The 24,414-nt window shown below is 45.6% G+C and overlaps 2 protein-coding genes across 4 annotated transcripts; one reads left to right on the top strand and one right to left on the bottom strand.

Annotated features, from left to right (window-relative positions):
• Positions 1 to 272: 272 nt before the first annotated feature.
• On the top strand, positions 273 to 11,549 carry emc1 (ER membrane protein complex subunit 1). 2 transcript variants are annotated; one of them, XM_030353354.1, is made up of 23 exons: positions 273 to 440; positions 1,171 to 1,298; positions 1,484 to 1,549; positions 1,625 to 1,718; positions 1,807 to 1,935; positions 2,160 to 2,286; positions 2,422 to 2,571; positions 3,017 to 3,184; positions 3,563 to 3,634; positions 4,041 to 4,139; positions 4,347 to 4,443; positions 4,824 to 4,940; positions 5,362 to 5,370; positions 6,035 to 6,234; positions 6,513 to 6,662; positions 7,022 to 7,183; positions 7,755 to 7,874; positions 8,102 to 8,239; positions 8,568 to 8,741; positions 9,123 to 9,333; positions 9,731 to 9,815; positions 9,902 to 10,031; positions 10,460 to 11,549. In XM_030353354.1, the coding sequence occupies exons 1-23, from the start codon at positions 349 to 351 to the stop codon at positions 10,637 to 10,639; spliced, it is 2,898 nt and encodes a 965-aa protein (XP_030209214.1). In that variant the 5' UTR covers positions 273 to 348; the 3' UTR covers positions 10,640 to 11,549. The 2 variants fall into 2 exon arrangements, with proteins under 2 accessions (XP_030209214.1, XP_030209222.1); XM_030353362.1 differs by lacking the exon at positions 5,362 to 5,370.
• A 147-nt stretch (positions 11,550 to 11,696) lies between these two features.
• errfi1b (ERBB receptor feedback inhibitor 1b) lies at positions 11,697 to 24,025 on the bottom strand. 2 transcript variants are annotated; one of them, XM_030353385.1, is made up of 4 exons: positions 24,008 to 24,025; positions 16,446 to 16,580; positions 15,874 to 15,953; positions 11,697 to 14,094 (listed from the first exon to the last, which is right to left on the bottom strand). In XM_030353385.1, exons 2-4 carry the CDS (start codon positions 16,544 to 16,546, stop codon positions 12,944 to 12,946), a joined length of 1,332 nt encoding a protein of 443 aa, XP_030209245.1. In that variant the 5' UTR covers positions 16,547 to 16,580; positions 24,008 to 24,025; the 3' UTR covers positions 11,697 to 12,943. The 2 variants fall into 2 exon arrangements, with proteins under 2 accessions (XP_030209245.1, XP_030209235.1); XM_030353375.1 differs by lacking the exon at positions 24,008 to 24,025 and adding an exon at positions 20,689 to 20,870.
• Between the last annotated feature and the right edge of the window lie 389 nt (positions 24,026 to 24,414).

The raw sequence follows: 24,414 nt of genomic DNA, 5'->3' as shown, positions 1-24,414 counted from the left end.
AATAGATACCAGACAACATAGATCTGACCATAGTTTATTCACGTTAATTTGTAAAAGAGACATAGCCTTTATACTTATTTCCCGAGTCACTAAAGTGGAAATGAGTATGTTAGGATTCATAGAAAGCTATCTCCTATCGTGATTATTATGTTATCTGGAGCTTTTCCATTGCCACGGCTCCATAGACCCTCTCAAAAACACTGTTCTCATGTTCTGTGAATAAGATCCAGCCGATGGACATCCGGCCCAGCAGCGGGCGCTATACGCGGTGAGCTGCGGAAGTGGGAGCCTGCAGAGACCACTATATTTCCTCTTTTCCCCGTAGTGCCATAGCGAGCCGTTGCTAAAATGGCTATTATATTCACTTTATGTTTTAATTTATTTATATTGTGTAACTTTGCTGGTGCTGTCTTTGAGGATCAAGTTGGAAAATTTGACTGGTAAGATCGATCCCGCGAGTTCCTTGCTGTATTGTAGAGGCGTTATTTTGGATTGATTCAATGCTAATGCTAGCACCTGTCACTGCCATTAGATTGCAACGCCGAGCGTGCTGAATGGGGTTATAGCATAGTCTGTGTAATCTGCGCAATTTATGAATTAAATGTTGCTGCAAACTTTGTGTTTTTGCAATAAGCGTTGGTACAGTTTCACCAGTTATTGTAATCTATTTTCATAGTATTTCTATGTAGTTATTAAATGACCCACATCTAGAAGAAACGACATCGTTCTTGAGTATAGTGTGAGGAAATGTCTGAGCCGGAAATTCTGTATGCGTTTTATACTATGATTGTGCTATATGTATTGGTTTCACACTGAAATTGTCGAGTAAAATCCAAAATTCTTGCAATTTGTATTATGCTACTTGCATTTCCAAAGGACAAGACAAAGTGTGGTGATTCAAATCGTTTTATGAGCCATTGTTTGTAGGTCAACAGTTAGCCGTCTTGGATAATCTACATACAGAGATCCCCCACAATGCATCTCTGAAGCTATAATCATTACAGTGTTATTGGCTAAAACAATTAATCACAATCATAATACATTTTTTTGATGTATCAAGAAGTCCATTAATCAACTAAACACTTGCATTGCGACAATTCCTCATTTTTCATTGTGCTGTTTGTTGTGTTATTATGAGTACGTCTCCATTTGTTAATGTTTTTTTTGCAGGCGACAGCAATATGCAGGAAAAGTTCGCTTTGCCGTATTTGATATGCACGCCCAGTCATCTAAAAAGGTGATGATGGCCACGGAGAGCAATGTGTTCGCCTCAGTGAATACCAGAACTGGAGATCTTGGTGAGTAGTAGTATGTTGGTTTCCAGTCACATTTTACAGACGTATTTTTCTTGCAGCCAATACATGTCTTCAGTTGCTTCTCCTGCCAAGAAATGCTTTTGATTAACAGTGTGTGTAAATATAGTCAGATGTCGTAAAAGTAGTCATAGTACTCAAACCAATACTGTGTACGATTTTTGTTTCAGCATGGCGCCATGTAGACTCCACGGGGCCTGAGGGAAACATCGATAGTCTTCTGCTGCATGGACAAGGTGAATCTAGAAAGACGGAAGGAACGATCACAGATATGGTAGATAACAGAAAGCTAACTATTTGTTGTCTTCCAGACGCTGTACTCGTGGTCGGGGATGGGCGCCTTCTTCGTTCGTGGGACATAAATGTCGGCGGTTTGAACTGGGAAATGGTTCTTGACTCTGGCAGGTGATTATCACATTGCTCATCACGTTGCTTTTGTTTATGTATTTTACCTTTATTGCGCCAGTTATTAACTAGTGTTGATTTCCTGTAGTTTCCAAGCATCAAGCTTTGTTGGGCACCTAGACTCAGTGAAGTACGTGGCCGTGATGAAGAAAGCAGCCATCTCGCTGCATTACCTGTCCAATGGCCATCAGAAATGGCTGGAGAATCTTCCTGAAAGGTAAGGGCAATATCAATACAGAATGTGAACACTTAATCCCCCCAGTATTGCCTATATCATTACAAGTTCTTCTGCTTGTACTTTTGAATGTATTGTGCCCCTTATTCAAGAAGGCTTAAGCATAAGCTTAAAACCTAGTATGGAATGTGATCTTAATAACTCCATTATAACGCCTAGTAAATAGGTGATCAACCATTGAACTGAACCTCTTTGTTCTCCCCCAGTGAGACCGTTCAGTACCAGACTGTCTACTCTGAGGGAGATGGGAACGTCTATGTCCTGGGTGTGGTTCCCAATTCCCACATTTCGATTGTAACTTTTAGTGTTGAAGACGGGGAGATCCTTAAGCAGGTAACGTTCATATCTTTGACGGTTTCCTGCGTCGTCATGTAAAAAAAGATGACTATTAGTGCCTCATGCAATTCTGAAATGTTCTGAAACGTATTTCATTCATGTAAAATGCTTTTCGCGGGTCTATTTTTTTAGGTTCAGGTGGAAGCTCCGTGGCTGTCGGACCTGGGTGCTAACTGTGTTGTAGTGGGCCAGGGGGTTCTGTTGTGCGCAGATGTGGCTACTCTGTCGCTGTACACACTGGACCTCCAGCTGGAGTCCCAGATGACCCAGATCACCTTGCAGGTACCTTCTAGAAACCTATTCATTTCTGGTCATTAATTAACTTTGTTGAGGCCTTACTCTCCTGGGAATGGTTTGCAACTGATTAGGGGGGTTTATCATAACCCCTTTCACATCGTTAGAGAAACTTCTAAAAGCTGATACACCTACTCAACTGCGATAAATCAAGGTTTAAAATAGGTATTTAATGAAGGGTAAGAAAGTGGTGAAGGGATTCCTAACCAACTTTATACCAACATATGCATATGCATTACCACTGCACCAGGCAGGAAGGACCATATCGTCGGAAGTGGAAAAGCTATTACCATTTGTGACGTTTAAAAACCTTCTGCATCACATGTACCTGCTATTCGGTAGTTTATCCTTCTCCCCAGTGACGGTACCCATCAGCCCTTACTCTTCGATTACGATGCGTATCCTAACGGTTCTTGTATCTCTTGTCTTTCAGACCCTTGAGCTGGAGCTGGCCCCTGGCTTCCAGCCGGTCCTGACGTCCACCCAGCCCACCGCAGCCCAGTCCCCGCTCTCTGAGTTCTTCCTCCAGCTTGGACCCGAGCACCACCTGCTGCTGCAGCTCAAAGACAACCAAGTCGTGACACTGAGGGACTTCCAGCCCGTAAGTCACCATTTGATGTACTTGACTCCCCGCGTGTTTGGGTATTCTTTTTTTCGATTGATTGACCTGCTCAACTTTTCATCATAAATGAACCACTTTTATGTAGGAGGCACGTGTTTGTTAGTGTTTGAGTGTTGGTCCGATTCAGAGTATCTTTCTGTTAAAAATACCATATCTTCATATAAGTGGTCAAAAAGAACTAGGATAACCAGAAATGTTAAACCTGGATTTATAAAGAAAATATATTTTTTGTTTTATTCAAATATAAACAGTATGTCATTCCTCCCTCACCTCACCATCTGTTATGCAGTTCAGAACATTATATGCGGCTGAATGCGGGGGAGAATTCCATTTGAACCTTCTTCGTCTTTATTTCAGTCTCTGCTGGTTTCCTTTGCAACCACTGGTGAGAAAACTGTTGCTGCTGTCATGGCGACCAAGAATACAACGGTGAGAATCTCAGGGGGTCAGACGTTGAAAGCACGTTTCTCACTGATCGTTCACAAGGATGATGCTCTTTGTAATTACCCGAGGGAAAGATATGGACATCTTGATTTTCCATTTTTTTTGTATTAAATATAATGAAGTCCATGCTTATATGCTTCTGTAAAATGAAATAACGTATGGCTTTTGAAGTATTTTTTCCTTAAAAAACTATGTTTTGGGTCTTGCAAAATTGTGTATATTTAAAAATGTGTTCTTTCATCTGACATATTATAATTTGTATCCTACTAAAAACCTCAGTTTTGAGATTCATAAGTCCGATATTGAGAGCACACGAAACAAGCATGGTGAAAACCTCTGTTCACACAATAAGTCGCTAAGATATGTTGTCGCCACCCTACCCCCCTCCTAGGCCAACACCATCATTCTCTACAGTGCAGACTCTGGTCGCAGGCTCCTGGACACCACTATAATCTTCCCTGTGGACCCCAACAGTGGGAAACCAGAGAAGGTGAGTCCACACTTTACACAAAACTGAGGAGCACAGAACATTATTTCAATTCCGGAGAACCCAAGGGAAACTAAAGTGCTCTATTGCTTATGCCAAGGATCAGGGAATAGCCATTTTTATATTTTTATAAACATAAACCCTATGGCCGTCCCTTGTTGCAAACGTTTAACCCTGTCCACCTCCGTGATTGTGTGCTTTGGTTTCCAGCTGTACATCCAGGCCTTCCTGAAGAAGGACGACTCCGTGGGCTACAGGGTGATGGTGCAGTCTGAGGACCAGACTCTCACCTTCATGCAGCAGCCAGGTGGGAGCTTCCTCCTCTAGTGGCTCTTCTCCGCTTCAACCGGAGCTCCGAATGACAATACAGGCAGATTGTTACTAATGTGACCATCCAAAGTATTGTAACCTACTGTAAAACTGTTGTACAAATGCCAAATGAGAATAATCCCATAGTGTACAAGGAGGATCAAATGTTTTTCCATATGTCCAACCTTGTTAGTGTTGATATATTTATGTATACATGATTGAAACTACCTTATAGGGAGTTTCATTCATATATATATATATATATATATATATATATATATATATCCCTCAACACTAACAAGGTTGGACCACGGAGCATCAGAACAAGGGCCAGCCGTTCTTCAGAGGAGTGATGGAGGCTGTGTGGTTGGCTTGCAGGTCGTGTGATGTGGACCAGGGAGGAGGCCCTCTCGGATGTGGTTACCATGGAAATGGTGGACCTGCCTCTCACGGGCACGCAGGCCGAGTTGGAGGGGGAGTTTGGCAAGAAGGCGGGTAAAGGAGCCATTTTGACAATACAAATTACTCACCTTTTTTTAACATTTTGATTAATATGCTTTCAAACCTGTTGTCCATATACAACAATTGTTTTCTTTTACGATAACCTACTTTATCAGAAAAGTACCTTTTTAAATTAAATGATTAAAAAAAAAAAATAAGGTTATAATTTCAGTCCTAAATCATTACATTGTAGAGTTATAGTGATGCAGAAGATAATGGCCAGGCTGATTTATTGTAGCAGCTGTAGTTTTTGAGTGACAGCAGGAGGAGGTTCCAGCAGCGGTCCAATCTCTCTTTTCTCACACTGTTGCTTTGATGCTAATGCTACTGCTAATGCTCTAATGCTAATGTTCTGTAAGCTTCATCCTCCTTTTGTTTTTTTGTCCTTTTATTTCAATGCGGCATTTGGATTTAGCCATACAAGGTAACGTGCTTCTCTGCTTTTTGCATTTCTTGGATTTCATGTGCTTTTCTGAAAGTATTTTGATGAGAAAAGCATGTTTCACTTTTCAGCCTTTTAACCCCTTTTATCTGACGTGCGTGCTTTCATACACTAAATCAAACCATTTCATTTAATGAGTCTAACAAAAGTGAATGCTTCAAAAGGCTGCACAGGAAGATTTAAAGGCACTTTCTAACCCTTAAATTGTTGAAAGTAAAAACACCCAAAATCGAACTGGGCAAATGATTAAACACAAAAGATCTGTCATATGATATTGCAATACATAATTCAAAAAAGTACATAAAAAAAACCCGCAAACGACCTAGCACGGTAGTTATTTGGGTAGAGATGAGCGACCGGCTGGTCGTTAAATAAGCACAAATGTATTTAAACACAACTTTACAAGCAAATTCAATGTTTCTATTATTCTATTCTGCACTGGACACTCGTTAAAACCTCATGGTAAATCATGCACATCTGTAAATATAATGTTTTTACTAAGAAAATATAAAGGCGGACATTTCCGACCTCTGTTTATTGTGAGAATCCGTCATGCCAATCCAGATGCATGCAGCCCTCCTTTCCTCGAATAACGGAACCGTCTCCTCCAATGTCCCTGCTGCTTCGTGTGTTCTGTCCCGTCCAGACGGCCTGTTCTCCATGGTGCTGAAGAGGCTGTCCTCCCAGTTCATCCTGCTGCAGGCCTGGCTGGGCCACCTGTGGAAGCTGTTCTACGACGCCCGCAAGCCCCGCAGCCTGGTGAAGAACGACGTGACCATCGAGACGCTGTCCCGGGACGAGTTCAACCTGCAGAAGATGATGATCATGGTCACGGCCTCGGGAAAGGTACGTGGAGCGGTTCCTCTAGCGAGGAACTGGGCTCCTGAGTAATCATGGGCATGTGGTTTTTATGCATATTGTGGATTGTAATGACCATTAAATAGCATCCTATTCATTGGCATACATAGACTATGGTTTACACAGACTGTTTTGAGATGTTATTGGATAAGGAGCATAAATATAAGCTAAGATGGCACTCAAACGATTCTCAGACAGGAAATATGGCGTCGCTGCAAAAACAACGGGTCAGTTGCAGAAAACTATTTTCCATGTTTGCCCCGCAGCTCTTCGGCATCGACAGCAAGACGGGCACCATCGTGTGGAAGCACTACCTGGAGAACGTGCCGGCGAACGCAGCCTTCAAGCTGATGGTGCAGAGGACCACCGCCCACTTCCCCCACCCGCCCCAGTGCACCCTGCTCATCAAGGACAAGGTGGGGGGGCCACGGGCGCTCAGGGGGGCTGGATCACACAGGGACGGCTCGGTTGAGCTTATGTAGCGTCGGGAAATGTAAAAGGTCATAAAGGGAAATGTTTTCTGGTAAATGGCGACAGGATTGTTATCTGCGTTTCTGATAACAAAAATGTACAGGAAGTGAACTCCTTTTTGCTTGTGTACAAACTGCCAAACACATCAGATATGTCTTTGCTACTATCGTTATGGATGGAAATGTATTTGTATGAATGCATCGGTCATGTGTGGTCCGTGCGCTCACATGCACAATCATCCGTCACGGTCAGGACTTGCAATTGTATTCCTCTGTGTGTGTGTGTGTGTGTGATGGTTTTCCAGGACACTGGACTAGGCATGCTCCACGTCTTCAACCCCATCTTCGGGAGGAAGAGCCACGTGGCGCCCCCCTCCCTGCCCCAGCCCATCCTCCAGTCGATCCTGCTGCCCATCATGGACCAGGACTACTCCAAGGTCCTGCTGCTCATCGACGACCAGTACAAGGTACCCGCATGACGTCGTGCTGACGCTAACACCCACGACCCTCGTCAATTCAATACTCTTTTCTTTTTTTTCTGGTACAGCCCTTAACCACCATTACAGTCTCGAAGTGCTCAACAGGCCAAATATTTATGTCACCCCCCTGACCAAATAGCCCAAGAGGGCAAGGAAAACTCCCTTAAACAGCAAGGAAGAGATCTGGTGGAGCGAAGCAGGGTTGGGGATCCACCCTTCCAGGGATGCTCAGCAGGGCAATGGGTGCCATAATTGACCCACGTGCAAACGTATATACAGGCAAAACTTTTTAAATCGGTGATGGGGTGCTGGCCGGTCAGCCGTAAGGAGTGTCCAGGCATCCAGTCGCAGTTATCCCAACAACATAATGAATCAGAAGGGAAAAGTGCATAGCGGAAATGTAGACAGCTGCTTATTTAGTAACGGCGCACACAAGATTCACAGAATTAGTTGTCAGGTTGTGTTTTGTTCATGTGAATAAAGATCCCACTCAGTTTATGTTAATTCTGTGAGAGTTCCGGAGCGTTTCCCTCAACCCCATCTGGTGTCGCCCCCGCAGGTCTCGGCCTTCCCCTCCAGTAAGAATGTGCTGCAGCAGCTCCAGGAGATGGCCCCTACCATCTTCTTCTACCTGGTGGACCCCAACATGGGACGCCTCTCGGGGTACCGGCTACGCACGGTCAGTTTGAATCTCAAGTCGCGTTCATGTGCTTCGTAGGTGACCAGCGGCCCGGGTTCGATCCACACCCGTAGTCAATTGCTACATGTCGTAACCCTCTTCCTTGACCCCACTTTTCCCAGCCTATTCCAAATAAGTCACCTCAAACATTGTACATGCGTCAGATTAAAAAACTTTAAAAACAACATTGAAGAAAGGTTTTAATTTGTTTCGCCGGTGTCTCCCAGGACCTCTCCACGGAACTGATCTGGGAGGTGGTTCTGCCGCTGGAGGTCCAGAAGGTCCTGTTCGTCAAGGGGAAGAGGTGTAACGAGCACGTGCACTCCCAGGGCCGGGTGATGGGCGATCGCAGTGTGCTCTACAAGGTACCTAGCGTGCCACAGTCCCACGCTATACGCTCAAGGGATTTTGTTAATTCACTCAAGTTGATCAAAACAACCGGACTAGTTATTCTTGTCATCATATCAACCACACAATGAATCGCACATTCGCACGGAAGAAAGAAAAAAACTGCCTTATTAGGTTTCCATGTCTCATACATTCCTAGCGTATATCCTTCTGCAGAGCTTGGCCAACCTCGGCATACTCCTTGTGTAGTTTTGGCAAGGTCGTAAGAAAATGACGTGATTGTGTAAGAAACGCATACCTGGCCATAACATCGACCCCTTCCCCCCCCCGCTCTCCACCCTCCAGTACCTGAACCCCAACCTGCTGGCGGTGGTGACGGAGAGCACGGACCCCCACCCGGAGCGCAGCTTCGTGGGCGTGCTGCTGATCGACGGCGTCACCGGGCGCATCATCCACGACGCCGTGCAGCGCAAGGCCCGCGGCCCGGTGCACCTGGTGCACTCGGAGAACTGGGTGGTGGTGAGTCCCAGGCTCACTCCTAATGTACTCTTACCACACCGCCTTGGGATTCTGACGACACCTGTTTGTGGTTGTACGGCTTAATGGTTATGATCACGGTAAAGTGTATTCTGACTCCGTAAGCCATTAAAACTAGACTCTTTGGTTTCTGCTGCCTCCTGGCTTGCTGTCATTTCTACTCCTTTGTTAATATTTAAACATACTTTCTTTATTTTGGAGATTGCCTGGTAACTAAACAAAATATGTCATACAAAAGTGAGGGTGGGTGGCATATGCTTTGAATATTTGTCCCTACTTCTAGTAGCGGACCTCCCCCTCTCAGTCCATGCGGAGCCCGTCTCAGACGTCGTATAACCGCTCTTCCCCTCCCCCGTCTCGCAGTACAAGTACTGGAGCACCAAGTCCCGCAGGAGCGAGTTCTCGGTGCTGGAGCTCTACGAGGGCATGGAGCTGTACAACAGCACGGTGTTCAGCTCCCTGGACCGGCCCCACGTGCCCCAGGTCCTGCAGCAGTCCTACATCTTCCCCACCGGCATCTCCGCCCTGGAGGCCACCCTCACCGAGAAGGGCATCACCAGCCGCCACCTGCTGGGTCAGTGTGGCCTGGCTGTTGTGGTCAAGACTTCCTCTGAGGGACTTCCTGTTCGCCGATGTGATCAGCCGTCTTGTTGTTGTTGTTGTTGTTGTTGTTGTTAAGGGATTTCAGTAGTGTGGGGGATCTCTAGCGTTTTAGCTTCATGGGATTGATTTGATTTTGATTGAATGGTTTTGTGTTGTTAAACTGCTCAACTGGACTGCACCTTTTTGAATACGCGACCACATCCTTTTTTTTTTAAATAATTTTAAGGACTGATGGATTTTCAATCTCTGATCGGCCTGTACAGTTTGCAATGTGGTGCACTATGTGTTCGAAAAGGAACTTAAACATTCACTCATGAACACATCTGTAAGCCCATCTGAAAAATAAAAAATCTCCATCCTGTCTGTAGTCGGCCTGCCGTCGGGAGCCATCCTGTCCCTCCCAAAGATGTTCCTGGACCCTCGTCGGCCGGAGATACCGACGGAGCAGAGCCGGTACGTACCCCTAACCAGACCTCAACTTCTCCTAGGATCAGTGCTGCTCTCCATGTTAACCTCACGTTGCTCCATCATGTCCCCAGTGAGGAGAACCTGATCCCCTACGCTCCCGAGATGCCCATCCGTAGCGAGTGGTTCATCAACTACAACCAGACCGTGTCCAGGGTGCGGGGAATCTACACCGCCCCCTCTGGCCTGGAGTCCACATGCCTGGTCAGTATTCAGTTTTCCAATTGTTCCAAATAAAAAATGAATATTGAATCCAAAGCATCCATTAACATATTTAGCTATACGCGATGAGTATGAAAAGTTTGTGGCTTTTCTGCTGTAAATGTTGTGTAAGGGAATCCAATGAGGATGTATTTAATTTGATCATACATATCACACCTATGTAAATAGTAGTAAAAATAGTGTTTTGGTCATACTTAAGGTATTAATCGTGCCATTATTTGTCATTATGGGGTGACATTGTTGTGTTTGAAATATGATATATATTAACGTTTTACATTACTACAACTGTCTTGAGTACTCAAACGGCAGAGCATCGGCAACAACAAATCTCACAATGCATTCCGTCATACAAGCCCTATTCCCAACGTGTGTGTGTGTGTGTGTGTGTGTGGTGTGTTGCGGGGGGGTAGGTGGTGGCCTACGGACTGGACATCTACCAGACGCGCGTCTACCCCTCCAAGCAGTTTGACGTGCTGAAGGACGACTACGACTACATGCTGATCAGCAGCGTGCTCTTCGGACTCTTCTTCGCCACCATGATCAGCAAGCGGCTCGCCGAGGTCAAGCTGCTGAACCGCGCCTGGCGGTGAGGGCGGTCTCGGAGGGGTCACGACCCTTGACCCCTGATGCCCATAGGCTGCCTTTTTACGGGACCTCTCGCCACTAACGGGGAGCCCTGTTTTGCCGCCATTGTGTGAGGTTGATTACAAGCCATTTTTGAAATCTTTGACGCTGCTTTTTTTGTGACATCACAAGTGGGAGCCCAGATGTATGATGGTTAAATTTAAATTTTACACAACTTTACAAGCATTTGTGTTAAATTTGACCATCATACATCTGTGTGGCCAGTCCACGTGCGATGTCACAAATGGGCTACATTTTAAATGGCTTGTAATGACTGGGATGAGTGGGAGGAGCCGAGGACAAAATCTAAACGTAGAATAACAGTCTTATTTGAACTATGGAGAACGTGGAGCGGCAGTGAAGTTTAGGAATGGTTTGTCTTTATTTTCTAACTTATTTTTTAAGCGCAAAGTTGTGACTGGTCGGGGTGAGATAAGTCGTTGTGTAGATTTCATTTGATTAACTGTTTAACATTAATATGTGGAGAATTAATACATATAATTATTTGGATGATTTGTAAGTTGGATTGTTTTGATGGTTTTCGTCTATTGATTTGTTCCTGGGATATTTTGCCTTTTAAAAACTGTGAAATTAAGAGTGAGTGATAAAGAGAAGTTACATCGACAAAACTTCAGAGTATTGCTTTATGTGTGTGGTTTTTGCCATCCTTCCTATCATTTGTGTACTTCCTTCTTCGCACTTGCTAATATACACACATCTCCAGTACAACCACAAACTCCATCGAGGCAGTAATAATATAAGTGGGTCCATGTTAGCTTCACATGCCACACAGTTTAGTTTTTGGAATGCTGGAATCCTCTGCTGCTCTTGCATTTTTTTGTTTATTTATAATAAAACTATTTCAATATAAATGTGTGACTATAAGCATGGTGAAGTGTTTTCTAATGTCTGCAGAGTAAAAAATCTCCTGGTTTCCTGTTACTTGGACCATCTCCATACCTTTTATCCTTCCTAAATTAATGATTGCAGAAAGGGGAAATAATGAGTAAAACATTGAAAAAGTCATAATTTAAGTTATTTTAATTTTATAAATAGATCACTTCAAATTCCATTATCCTTTCCAAGACCTCTCATTCTGAAATTAGCACAACATGCATACATTAGGCCTTCGCCTAACATTTATACAAAAACAATCTACAAGAACTAAGCAACTGTAACAATGTAAACAAGGATCTTAGCATGCTATGCTAACACAACATGGCCTCTAACGGAATCACTGCCAGTAGCATAGACGGTGTCTCTGATGTCATGGTTATTTGGTGACATGAATAAATTAGAAGGTGAATGGCATGTGGAGAAAGAAACAATGTGTAACAATTAAATAACAGCCTCCCATGTTCATGAAACATGGCGTTTTGATACACTTGCATTCAGGATACAACAGAATGACCAACAAATGCAGCATATGAAATCTAACCATCCAACTTGTGTTCAGTCCATTAAATAACATGTAATATACATAGAAAAATAGGATCACTACTCTCACATAACTTCCAGGGTATCGTTAAGTGCCTTTAGATTTAACATTAATTACACTCTGGAAATTGATAAAATGTATTGTTTTTACGATTAAAAGTAGTTAAAAATCTCCCCAAAATTTGATTAGGTCTTAGTTGTCAGCATATGTTGTAGCTTCATATTGTTAATTCATTCCCAGTTTCCCATTTTTAATAGCTAAATAAATCAGTCAAAGTCTTTTAAATCATCCAATCTCAAAGTGAAGATTTCAAGTATCAGTACAAAAACAAATCACATGTCAAGGGTTATTGTGTCCAAGCACAGCTTGTCCAACGTCATTTCCCCATCTGGTGTCGTAATCATAACCTTCCACGCACTAAGTGGAGCCCTTTTAGTCTCAACCATTTCAGTCTGTCTGCGAAGGTCCAGAATCCGTAATACTGAAGACCGACCAAACCAGTCCTTTGAACACACGACCCACGGACGATGAGTTGTTCACACGTTACACTCAATCTGCTCAGTAATAAATAATAAGTAATCATAGCCAACTATCAATTCACTGAAGAGGAATGGACGGCTTGTGCAATGCACACACTTGTTGGGGAGGGCCCTCATATGTCCCCGTGTCCCATGTCCAAACAAGGTGGCGTCTTGGGCTGCCTCTACCCTTGTACTGTACGCCACAGATGCCAAAGAACATCCCACGGTGGGCTTCCATAGTTGTAGTCCCTGAACAGCATTCAGACTCGTGAGGTCCCAACAAAGACAGTAGTTGTGAGTTTTTCATTTTATTATCTCTTCGGATCATTCATGTCCGGTGTGGGCCACGCCCCCGCGCCATGATCCGCCCTCTCCGGTTGGCTGAGGATCCTCTGCAGCCGCTCCTGATAGGCCGGTCGCGGAAGCAGGAAGTAGTGTGTGGCGCTGGCCTGGCGTCCGTCCTTCATGACGGGCACGATGCAGGGCGCGCTCTGGTCAGCAGGGGGCGCCCGTGCTCTCTGTTGCCGGGGCAACGGCCCCCTGCGGACGTACTTGGGGTTGGGGGCGAAGCTCTGCGTGGCGGGCATCACCCCGTTGATGTAGATGGGGAGGCTCTTGGGGCTGGGGGTGCGGGGAGGGTACGTGGCCACCAGGGGGAGCCTTGGAGGCACCTTGGGCGGCCGGTCCTCCTCTTGCCGACCCTGGGCCGCGGAGGTGTCGCCCCTCAGGGTTCTTGGGTGGAGGGCTGAGGACTTGGGCGGGGGGATGGGGGCCCGCGGCGGGACGACGGGCTTGTCCTGGGGGGCCGGCGGCCGTGTGGGGCTTCCTGGGCCCTCGGTGCGGTAGACCGGTCCCGGGTACGAGTACCGCAGGCCGGAGGGGAGCGGGGCGTCGGCGGGGTTCCTGGACGAGGACGCGGCCCTCCATGCTCTGGGCGCCATCTGCTCGTAGCCCTCCCCCCTCTGGAGGAGGGGTTGCCCGCGGTTACCATACCGTAGATCTCCGGCCGGTGGCCAGCTGGTGGCCCCGGCGTCGGCTCCGACGGCGGACCAACGTTGCGACGCCGCGCCGGCTCCGCCCTCCCCGCCCGCCGCCGGCACCGCCGCCGCCGCCGACGTGACCCCCTGGTAGGCGTAGTTCACCTGGCCGAAGCCGCCGTAGCTCCCCCTGCTGGTGGCCCGGAAACACGGCGCCTTGCCGCCGGAGCTCTTGGGCAGGAGGCTGCGCTGGTCGCTGGTGAAGAACTCCACCTCGCTGTCCGCCGCCTCGTCCGCCATGAGCTCCTCCGGGTCGGGCGGGGGGGGCAGGGGCTTGGGCCGCTGGCGGTGTCCCTCCAGCACTGTCAGCCTCTGGAAGGAGGGGACCACCTGGTCGCCCTCTGGTGGTCGAAGCAGGTCGTTGCGGCACTGCGCCAGGCGATGAGTAGCGGAGCACAGTGCTGTTTGGCACGGGGGGAACTCGGCTGTAGGCGGGGGAGAAAAGGAATCAATGCTTTAGAAACGTTGCGTTCGTGTTCCAGCAGTGCGAGTTGCCGCTCATCACCAGAGGGCTTTTCGTTCGGGGTATTGTTCTTTACAGGAGTGGCAAGTGGCGTCGTTGTCATCGGTGAAATCCAGTCATGATATTGTTCTGTGCAGGTGTAAGCAAACGAAAATGAGAGACAAGCAGAGGGGGAAAGCAGTTGGGATGGGGATGGGAAAAGAGAGATAGGAGGCTGAATTCCACACACTTTTTTTTCCCACTCACTTTCCCAGTGTTTCCCAGAGTCCGACTCTCCTAGAGTCGCCCTCGGGGAAAAACACCAGAGGGTGTGTGAGTGGCTGGGACTGTGCATGAACATGTCTGTGTTTATGGGTGGGATGTGTGTACGTGCGTGTCGATGTGTGTGTGTCGATGTGTGTGGAAAAAAAAAGGTTTTGCCCCCACATGCAGGAGGAGGAGGTGGGGAAGAGGAAGGAGGAGGAGGGGGAAGAGGAGTAGGGGGAGGAGGTTGAGGAGGGGGAGGAGCGAGAGGAGGTGGAGGGGGGAGAGGAGTAGGGGAGGAGGTTGAGGAGGGGGAGGAGGAGGAGGAGGGGAGAGGAGGAGCAGGGGGCAAAAGAGTAGGAAGAGAAGGAGGAGGAGGAGGAGGAGGAGGAGGAGGAGGAGGGGGAGGAGGAGGAGGAGGAGGAGGAGGAGGAGGAGGAGGAGGAGGAGGGAGAAACAGGATAGTACTACAAACAACAGCCTCTTCACCTATCACCCTGTTGGTCAAACATCAGCCACAACACCCTGATTACGCAGGAAGCACTTATTTTTTCCTTTTTTCCCCCTCGTTTTATTATCTGAGCCTCGAGTGGCACAATCTCCGGCCGTTTCCCACCCCGGCAGACAACCTTCTGCCGGGCTTCCGGAGAAAACATCCGATTTGTCAGCACCACCAACCCCACCACACACACCACCGCCAGCACCACCCAGTCCTCCGCAGAGGAAAAGCGGGTGACCAGACTAGCGATAGCTCCCTCTCCTCCCTAGCCCTCCTCTCTGCTCCTCTATCAGAAGGATCCAGCAAAACATACAAAACAAAACCTGGGGGGGAAACAGCCCAATCAAGCTATTCATTCCTCTTCTATTCTGTTCTGTTCTTGTGTTTTTTGATGTCCTTGCTGAGGCCGTTGTATTTGATTAACTGAATACATGTGAAGATGTTATAATTATAGTTATAGTGGTAAAGAGCTACCCGTCTTGTTCATAGAAATCATATCAGTAGGCAAAAAGAGTTAAAAAAAAAGTGCCAGCACACAGAGATTATACTTGTTTTGTGAAACAAAGTCCAATCTTTAAAACAGACAACGATAACTTTGTAGTATCTTCTTTGTATACTTTTGTATGTACTGTGTTCTCGTTATCTTCCCACATCATTTCTCAGTCAATCCTGATTAAGGTCAGACTGACCTTAGATCAAGTAAAATCGGAGAAAATCTAAACTGTTGTTTTTTGTCATTGCTTTCCAGTATACCAAATCCAAATAGAAAATTGTGTATAGAAAATTATCTTAATGTCAACTGCCATTTTTTACAAAAAAGTGCTCACAAGTAAAGCTTAGATGCTTACATTTCTAATGTTAGCAAATATTTAAATTATAAAATATATACATATATTATATACTTGACTCAAAACATATTCTTAATCTATTCAAATACAAAATATTAAGACATATTCAAAATAGGACAAATTCAAAATGGAAAAATAGCAGGGTCCTCACTTTGAAAAGTTGTGGCTGGGTGCGTCTGCTGTAGCTGTGAGGTGTTGTGGTCCATACTAGTATTCAGATTGAGGCACAAGCTGCAAAACACAACAACACTGGCATGAGAAACATCCATACAGCGCCCTCCGTCAATGATCTCTACACATAACTAACACGTAACTCATCACGGGTGAGTCGTTCTAAGTGAAATAACATGCCTGACATGTGCACTAAACACCCATGTCAGCTCCCAGACCCCTCTCCCTCCCCATGAAGGGGGAGTGAGAGGGCTGGGGGTGGAGTGTGTTACCAGGAGGTGCTCCATGCCCGGGCTCTGGGCCAGTATATAGAAGAGAAAGATACACGAGTACATGGAAGGATGGCCATAAAAGAAGGTCTTGTGTTTCCGGAGATGCCTCTCGGTTCACTACTGATGCAGTCATAATATTGATATAATATTGTTACACGATAATATTGATCGAGGAAAAGGGGTTGAAGTGTAAAAAATAAATCTCCTTCCCTCGCCCATATTGTTAGAGACATCGTTAGTGTCCCACAGGGCTTAAAGGCTTCCCTGAGAAGCTATTTACCTGGCGTTGGAGTCGTGGGTTCCCCAGTAAGGCCTGCTGCCGGCCATGTTTTGACTGGAAGAGAGGGGTCTTAACGGGACTCTGTGAGGCTCTGTTCTCATACCTCCAACTAAGACAGCTCATACACCATTATGCCTAGAGAGAGAGAGAGAGAGAGAGAGAGAGAGAGAGAGAGAGAGAGAGAGAGAGAGAGAGAGAGAGAGGGGGGAGAGAGAGAGAGAGAGAGAGAGAGAGAGAGAGAGAGAGAGAGAGAGAGAGAGATAACAACATTGAAGGCATTAGGAATCATCTCCCTTTCAATTTTGTGACAAAAAGCAGAACGCAGCAACATATATTTCCAATATGTTAAACATTTGCGGGGGGGGGGGGGGGTAATCACCTCAAAGTACAAAGACGCGCCCACCCCGGTGCGGAAACCAACTTTAAAACTCTAAAATAAATGTTAAATAGCGCAAATCTCAGTAAACCATTCAGGCTTCCTCTCATGGGAAAACTCTCTTCTGAACAAACAGTCTCTCTCTCTCTCTCTCTCTCTCTCTCTCTCTCTCTCTCTCTCTCTCTCTCTCTCTCTCTCTCTCTCTCTCTCTCTCTCTCTCTCTCTCTCTCTCTCTCTCTCTCTCTCTCTCTCTCTCTCTCTCTCTCTCTCTCTCCTCTCCTCTCTCTCTCCTCCCCCCCCCCCCCCCCCCCCCCCCCCCCCCCCCCCCTCCTGTTTCTCTCGGTTTCCCTCTCCCTCTGCTGTCTCTCCTTCCCTCCGTCTCGCCCTCTCCCTCTCTCCGACTCGCTCTCTTAAACTGTCTCCCTCCTTCCCTCTCTTTTGTCTCTCTCTCACACTACATGAGGAAAGGTGTGTGTGTGTGTGTGTGTGTGTGTGTGTGTTTGGGGGGGGATCAGGTGTGGGAGGGGAGCTGCTCCCGTCCTCCCGCCCACCTGTGGGAGGCCTTGGTAACCCATCTCCTAGGCTGTCACGGTTCAGGGTCACCAGCACCTCCTCCACCTCCTCCACCTCCTCCTCCTCCTCCGCCTCCTCCTCCTCTAACAGAAGCTCTCGCCACAGTAATAATGTATCCCGTCGACGCATGACGGAGTGGCCGGGTGGTGGGTGTGGTGTGTGGGAGGTGATACGTTGACAGGTTTTTATTAAGTTGAATATGATCCCTTTCAGGATGTGGTTGGGTCTTTTTTTTTTTGAATGCCATGTTAGACTTAGGCCCAATCCCATTTCTACCCCTTACCCCTTCCCCTTACCCCTCCCCCTTTTTTTGTCCCCCTTCCCCTTACCCCTACAAAACAAGGGGGAGGGGTAAGGGGAAGGGGTAAGGGGTAGAAATGGGATTGGGCCTTAGAGTCTGTTTTGGATTTTGGACTTTGGACTAATTTAGACTTTAGACTATTTTGGACATCAGACTATTATTGACTTTGGACCACTTTAGACTTTGCATTCCCCTTGTGTACATGTGATGATCCATTGAAGGCCCCAAAACACATGACTTTCTGAGTAGCATCGGGGTTTCCCACTGTGTTTGAAGCAAGAACTGTTGCAAAGACAGAGTCGTTGTTGCGACCTACAACGCACTACAACTACACGCACATTTACAGTATACTGTAGATGAGCGCTGCTTACTGTAAGTATGATTCAGTAATGCAGGATATCAGGAACTGTCAACATATTACGCCCCCTTCCACTTCAACGGGCGGGCCTGTGATCTGAGCGGACCACAATGGCCCATCTATCCCCCACCACACGTTTATGTTGCATCGACATTCTCTCCTCTGTAGCACGTCTGTGCGCCCGCAAGCACAATGCGCCACGGCGCGCTACGTAACGACTTCTTGAACACTAGATGTACGTAGGACGCCAAAAAATGCAGCTCTTGCATAATGAACGGCGAAAGCCGGTACAATCCAAACTTACCCCCCCCACACATCCATGCTTGTATTTTAATATGAATGTCGTCTGTCTTAAAACAACTGCTTCTGGCGTCATATCCGTCTGTGGGCCCCGGAGATGGAAGAGGCTGAACAATCACGGATTCTACCGGCAATTACTCAGTAAGCGTGAATGAATGGGTCCACTCTGGTACACCATGAATGGCCCTTTGTGTTTCTTTGGTGTGCTGAGAGGCAACCATTAAAACCCAAGCTCGCTCTCTCGCTCTCTCCCTCTCTCTCTCTCTCTCTCCCTCCCTCCCTCCCTCTCTCCCTCCCTCCCATGAGATCAGGGCTAGAAGCTCCTCTGGGCTGGGAGACCAGAGATGGTCCACAGGGAGCCTGCTGTCATCGTCGCTGAGAAGTGAGAACTGGCACATGCAGAAAGAGAATGACAACTACAACCCCCATGCCTCTCTCGGAGGGCAGCCCCATTCATCTGTTGCACGACAAACAACACAACAATCTCAAGATTGCAGTTTTGAGTTATGAGCTTGGCTGACAGACCTCCTAAATACAATGACGGTTTAATATATTATACAGTTGTTATATGGCTGGAATAGACAGAGAGACTGACAGGGCAGATAATGACATATGTATATGTTATTATATGGATGGATAAACAGATAAAGACTGTATCTGTATATAGATAGAGATAGAGAGAGGAAGGAGAGTGAGAGGAAGGAGAGTGAGAGAGAGAGAGAGAGAGAGAGAGAGAGAGAGAGAGAGAGAGAGAGAGAGAGAGAGAGAGAGAGAGAGAGAGAGAGAGAGAGAGAGAGAGAGAGAGAGAGAGAGAGAGATAGATAGATAGATAGATAGATAGATAGATAGATAGATAGATAGATAGATAGATAGATAGATAGATAGATAGATAGATAGATAGATAGATAGATAGATAGATAGATAGATAGATAGATCGATAGATAGATAGATAGATAGATAGAGAGAGAGAGACTGATAGGTCTAGACAGATAGAGACAGAGATATTATATGAAGTTACTACCCTAAAGGCATGGGCTTTGAATGTCCCTGAATGGAGCTGTGAGCCCTGATGTCATGATGTCACGCAAGATGTGGTGTTCCTCAACGGACCCTCCAGAGAACAGAACACCCCCATGCTGGCATGTTTGTTAGTCAGACGGTGTGCCGCACACTCTTGACCCCCCCCCGCCCTCCAGCAAGCCTTTCTCTGTGTCTCTTAAGAATAGTTATCTCTATTAGCCTGCAGGCAGTAGGCTACTGACTACAAGACAAACGTACAAGTACAGCAATGGTTCATATGAAGTAAATATAATTTCTTTCAAAACAAACATCAAGCTTACTGTAGCGCCCATTTTGTTCCATGTACAGTGGTATGATGAGTAACTATTAACATATGAACTATGAACAATATCGGCCATGACTTGTTTGCATAAGTGAAAAGCCTTGAATTGAACCTTGCGTGTGGCGTGACAAATGACTATTGATTACTTTGTTGTAAGGATTCCATTGATATGCCTCATCTCTGAAGAACCAAATATTCTAGGATAATCATGTTTCCCCCTTCTGAGACACTTTTTAGACAGCTTCCACTTCGTTATACATTGAATTTAAGAATAACTGACAAGTTTCGATTTCGGGAGTTTTTCTAAATAAATCACTTGAAGGCCATTGTATACATCGGTGAACGAATCTTGTCGTTTTGACAAGACTAGCCCTTTAGACATTGGATGTGCTATAAAATGTTGTTAGTCATAACGTTAGTTAGGGCATATCTTGCGAATTTTACAATTTGAAATCGTGAGCCTTTTAGATAAGACATTTTGTTCACATTAGAGCCTGTGTTTTCTACGTCCAACGCTCGGTTTCTTTTTGAAACATTTGACATCGTTGAAGCGATGGATCGATCCAGAACGACTCAATTAGTTGTGATACGGGCCATTAGCGTGAGGCTAACCCACTGGAGGCAGCGCTCTGCCCGGCTCACTGGAACATAAAGTAACAGACGGGACGTGTCCCAGAATGCCCTTACAACCGGAGCCGATGGCGTACACTGTCCCGTTCCTCCACCAAATCCAAAGTAAAGGAAATCTCCAGTAGGAAACTCCTGCAAGACCCTTAACTAACAACGTTGTTGCTGTACTCGTCTCTAAGAGTTACACTGGCTTTAGAAAAATGAGAAGCGGTGCCGAGGCACATCAACTCCGCGACTCTCAGACGAACGTATTTGTAGATTTATTTTATCCTCTCGTCCCGCGTGTAAATGCCTTCAACCGCACAAAGTTAAACCTGGTCACGGGAAACAGTGTTAATCCGAGGAATAACTGAATGTACTCACGGTTGTGGTCACGCCAGTGAATAGATGCCACTCCTAGTAGACCATGTTCGCCTCGATTCACTCTGCCGTCGGACAACGCAAACACAACTCCCAGCTCGAGGAGTCACCGTCACTCGGTCCAACCACGTGCGTCTTCCCTCCTCTGAATCAACACTTGAGTGGTGAAATGCATTGCTCACTGTGACGCGACTTTCAGCCTCTCCTTCAATGCTATACGCTCGTGTCCAACTACTCCACCCAAGGTTCTCTTCAAAATATTTAATAATGAATTCTGTCAATATTTCTTCTTTTGGGCTTTAGACTTTGGAATGGCACTGCTCATTTTCCTAAATTAGAATGGATGCGAGAAACATTACTGTGCGTTGAAAATTCCTTATCATATCAATATATGATAGATTCCAACGTTGAGTAAAGTATATTCGGCCTATAGTAGGCTTTAGTATAGTATAGTGTAGTATAGAATAGTGTAGTATGGTTCAGTAAAGTAGGCTATGTATAGTTTGTCTTAGTATAGTTTAGTATAGAATAGATGCTTATTCCAGAATCATTACTGTTTACTACATGCTGTTAGTTTAGAATCATTACCGTTCACGACATGTTTTTTCAGAAGAATCATTACTTTTCACTATAAATGTTTATTCAGAATCATAACTGTTTACTATAGATGTTTATTCAGAATCATTACAGGTCACTACATGATGTTTATTCAGAATCATTACAGTTAACTACTAGATGGTATAGCAGAATCCTTGCTGTTCACTACATGATGTTTATTCCAGAATCCTACTGTTCACTACTAGATGTTTATTCCAGAATCATACTCTAACAAGCAGATGTTCCCTCCATCCACGCACTATACCCTGTAGCCGTGTGTGTGTGTGTGTGTGTGTGTGTGTGTATGTGTGTGTGTGTGTGTGTGTGTGTGTGTGTGTGTGTGTGTGTGCATACGTTATTGTGTGTGTGTGTGTGTGTGTGTGTGTGTGTGTGTGTGTGTGTGTGTGTGTGTGTGTGTGTGTGTGTGCATACGTTATCGTGTGTGTGTGTGTATGTGTATGTGTATGTGTGTGTGTGTGTGTGTGTGTGTGTGTGTGTGTGTGTGTGTGTGTGTGTGTGTGTGTGTGTGTGTGTGTGTGTGGGCACCGACTAATGACCCGTGGTGCTGAGGGCTATGGGGGATGGGGGCAGGGGAGGTCAAGTTACTTCCTGTCTTCAGAGACCTCTCTCCCTCACAGCTGTCAGTGTGGTCAGACAAACCCCTGCAACATCTGCATCACCCCCAACCGGTAGATCTCTCAAACACACACCCCACACTCCCACACACACACTTTGTCTTTTCAGAAAAAACCCACACACTGCCTCTAAATCAAAGTTCAGCCCTTAGTATTAACCAATATAATATGTGTATATAATGTTAATAATGTTCACGGTCAACGTCTTTGGGAATTGGAAGTGCCCGCGTTCAACCTGGACACCTCCATTCATTAGACTGGGTTGTGGGTGTTCAGAGTTTCAAAGTCCAACACTTTGGGCATTCCGTGACAAAGTTTCCATTCTAAGTGAATATTTAATCGCACAACCAGTATGATGTACCCCTACGCTAGCATAGGAAACGTCTGCTCCCTGCAGGGACCGATACAGTACATGTTCAATGGTAAGGACATTTATGTCGGTTCACTCAGATGTCATTTGTGTCAAGGGAAATATCTCATAGAGAAAGCAGCTGTGTACAAACTGAATGAAACAGCCATTAAGGAGCAGTCATACACAGCTGACCGACAGGCCCTCTGATATCTATAAAACACGACCAATCATGCGAACATGTAGGCTACAGCATATGCTACACAACTTTGTTCAGCAGAACATTTATACGATTTAAAGGGATCTTTTTGCCCCAAGTAAGTACAATTTTGTTTTTTTTCAACTCCATATTAAATTAGTGTATAATTGCATTAACAAAATCCAATCTCCTGATGGAATTTAATTTACTCTTGGTTTCCTTTCCTTGAAATGCTACTTTTCCAAAAAATTAGCGTACATGAGATATTACTTGTTCACATGGTATCCCTCAGTCAATATGAGATGAAGGATTCCTATTATAGGAAAACAGTATATTGTTGTTTTTCAAAGAATGTGTTCACGGCCTCAAAACCACATTTAAAGAAAACACTCACACTGAAATAGAGAGAAGAGGGGACTGTACCTTCAATGGCAATACACAATGATATAGGAATAGCTGTTTCTAATTGGCTCAGTATGGCACTACTGTCAAACTGTCAAAGATGACAATTTTCACCCAGCACCAAGTTGAAACAATAAAAAAACATGAGTAGCAAAAACCTGGTGTGGTGGTTTCATCAGATTTATGAAACTAAAGTTGTTTTGGTTTCATAAACCAATGTTGTCATTTTCAAAAGTAGCCTACCTGCACATGGTCCTTGACGGTCTTATATAGTGTTTAAGATAAAACTCCTCCCACACATTCCGCACTTTCATCTGCGTATCACAAGGCCAATGACTAAAAACACAGAGCAATAGTACACTGGTTCAATATCCTCATGATTACAAGCATGATAAGGACATCCGGCCCACCACACTCACACGTTTTTGTAATCTATTTTGTCGATTATAGTCTATTAAAGTCTCATAAAATCATATTTGTCCAGGAGATGACAAACTCCTAAAAATCACTTTCACTTTCAAGTGTTTTAAGTCCCCCTCCATCCCATGGAGCCCCAGGATGTATGCTCCTTCCTGAACCCTTTTTTTTTTTTTTACCATTATTTTAAACGGTTTGAAATGGTTTAAAGTAATTACTCATGCAGTCACACACGGATGCAGATAGGTTGATGTGAAAAACATCCCCCCCTTTGTGGTTCTGTTTTATGAACTGTGACTCTGGTCAGGGATGACAAGATGGAGGCGTAAGGACGGAAGCAGACTCCTAAAATGTCTGACTGGGCCACCCACAACAGCCTTTGACCCATTCAGTTGAAAAAAAAAACCAGACTTATCAGATAGTCAAAATGCAGTGGGAGGAAGTGGCCTCAGGAAGTATCTCTTTATGACGCGTTTGCTTTTTGGCTAGCTTGAGCGGAAACAGCCACCATCGAATTTAAAGGTTTCGTGTCACCTCATTGATAGCTAGTTTAGCGAGCAGCGCTCAAACACGGACACAAACACACCTTATTATGGGCAACACATCCCATAATACCTCTGGAGCTTACTCAACCAAAGAGCCCAAAAACGACATTGAAAACAAAGGCAGGAAATAACTCATAGAGAGAAGAAGATTCAAAGACCGGTGTCGTGATTAACTGACCGGTGGCAAACTGATTTCACAGCAACTGCCACGAAAGGTGCGGATTGTTTAGCTGCTGCTCCTCCATGAAACGTTGTCTGATGGTCCGGAAGGTTACCTACCCGCAGCCCCTGTCCTCAGCAACGGCCCCCCTCCGGGCTGGCAGGCTGACATCCAATTCAGTCTCAAAGGAGAACGAAAGATAAAGAGGAATTGAATTAAGAGCGACCACAGTTCATTTAAAATCAATTCCTCCCAAAGTTAGATTCTTATTTAGTGAAAAGATTTTTTGAAAGACCTCATCCGTTACATTATTATGAATTGGGGGTTGGTGAAACAGAGCAAAGCTCACATAGCTGCCTCGCCAGCTCATGTGAAACTAATTTCGCAAAAAACCTTGACATTTATTTGCGAAAAACAAACCTGAC

The sequence above is a fragment of the Gadus morhua genome, chromosome 1 (assembly GCF_902167405.1).
Source record: "Gadus morhua chromosome 1, gadMor3.0, whole genome shotgun sequence".
NCBI classification, from domain to species: domain Eukaryota; kingdom Metazoa; phylum Chordata; class Actinopteri; order Gadiformes; family Gadidae; genus Gadus; species Gadus morhua.
The sequence above is the reverse complement of the archived record's forward strand: the minus strand, read 5'-3'. Positions and strand labels throughout refer to the sequence as shown.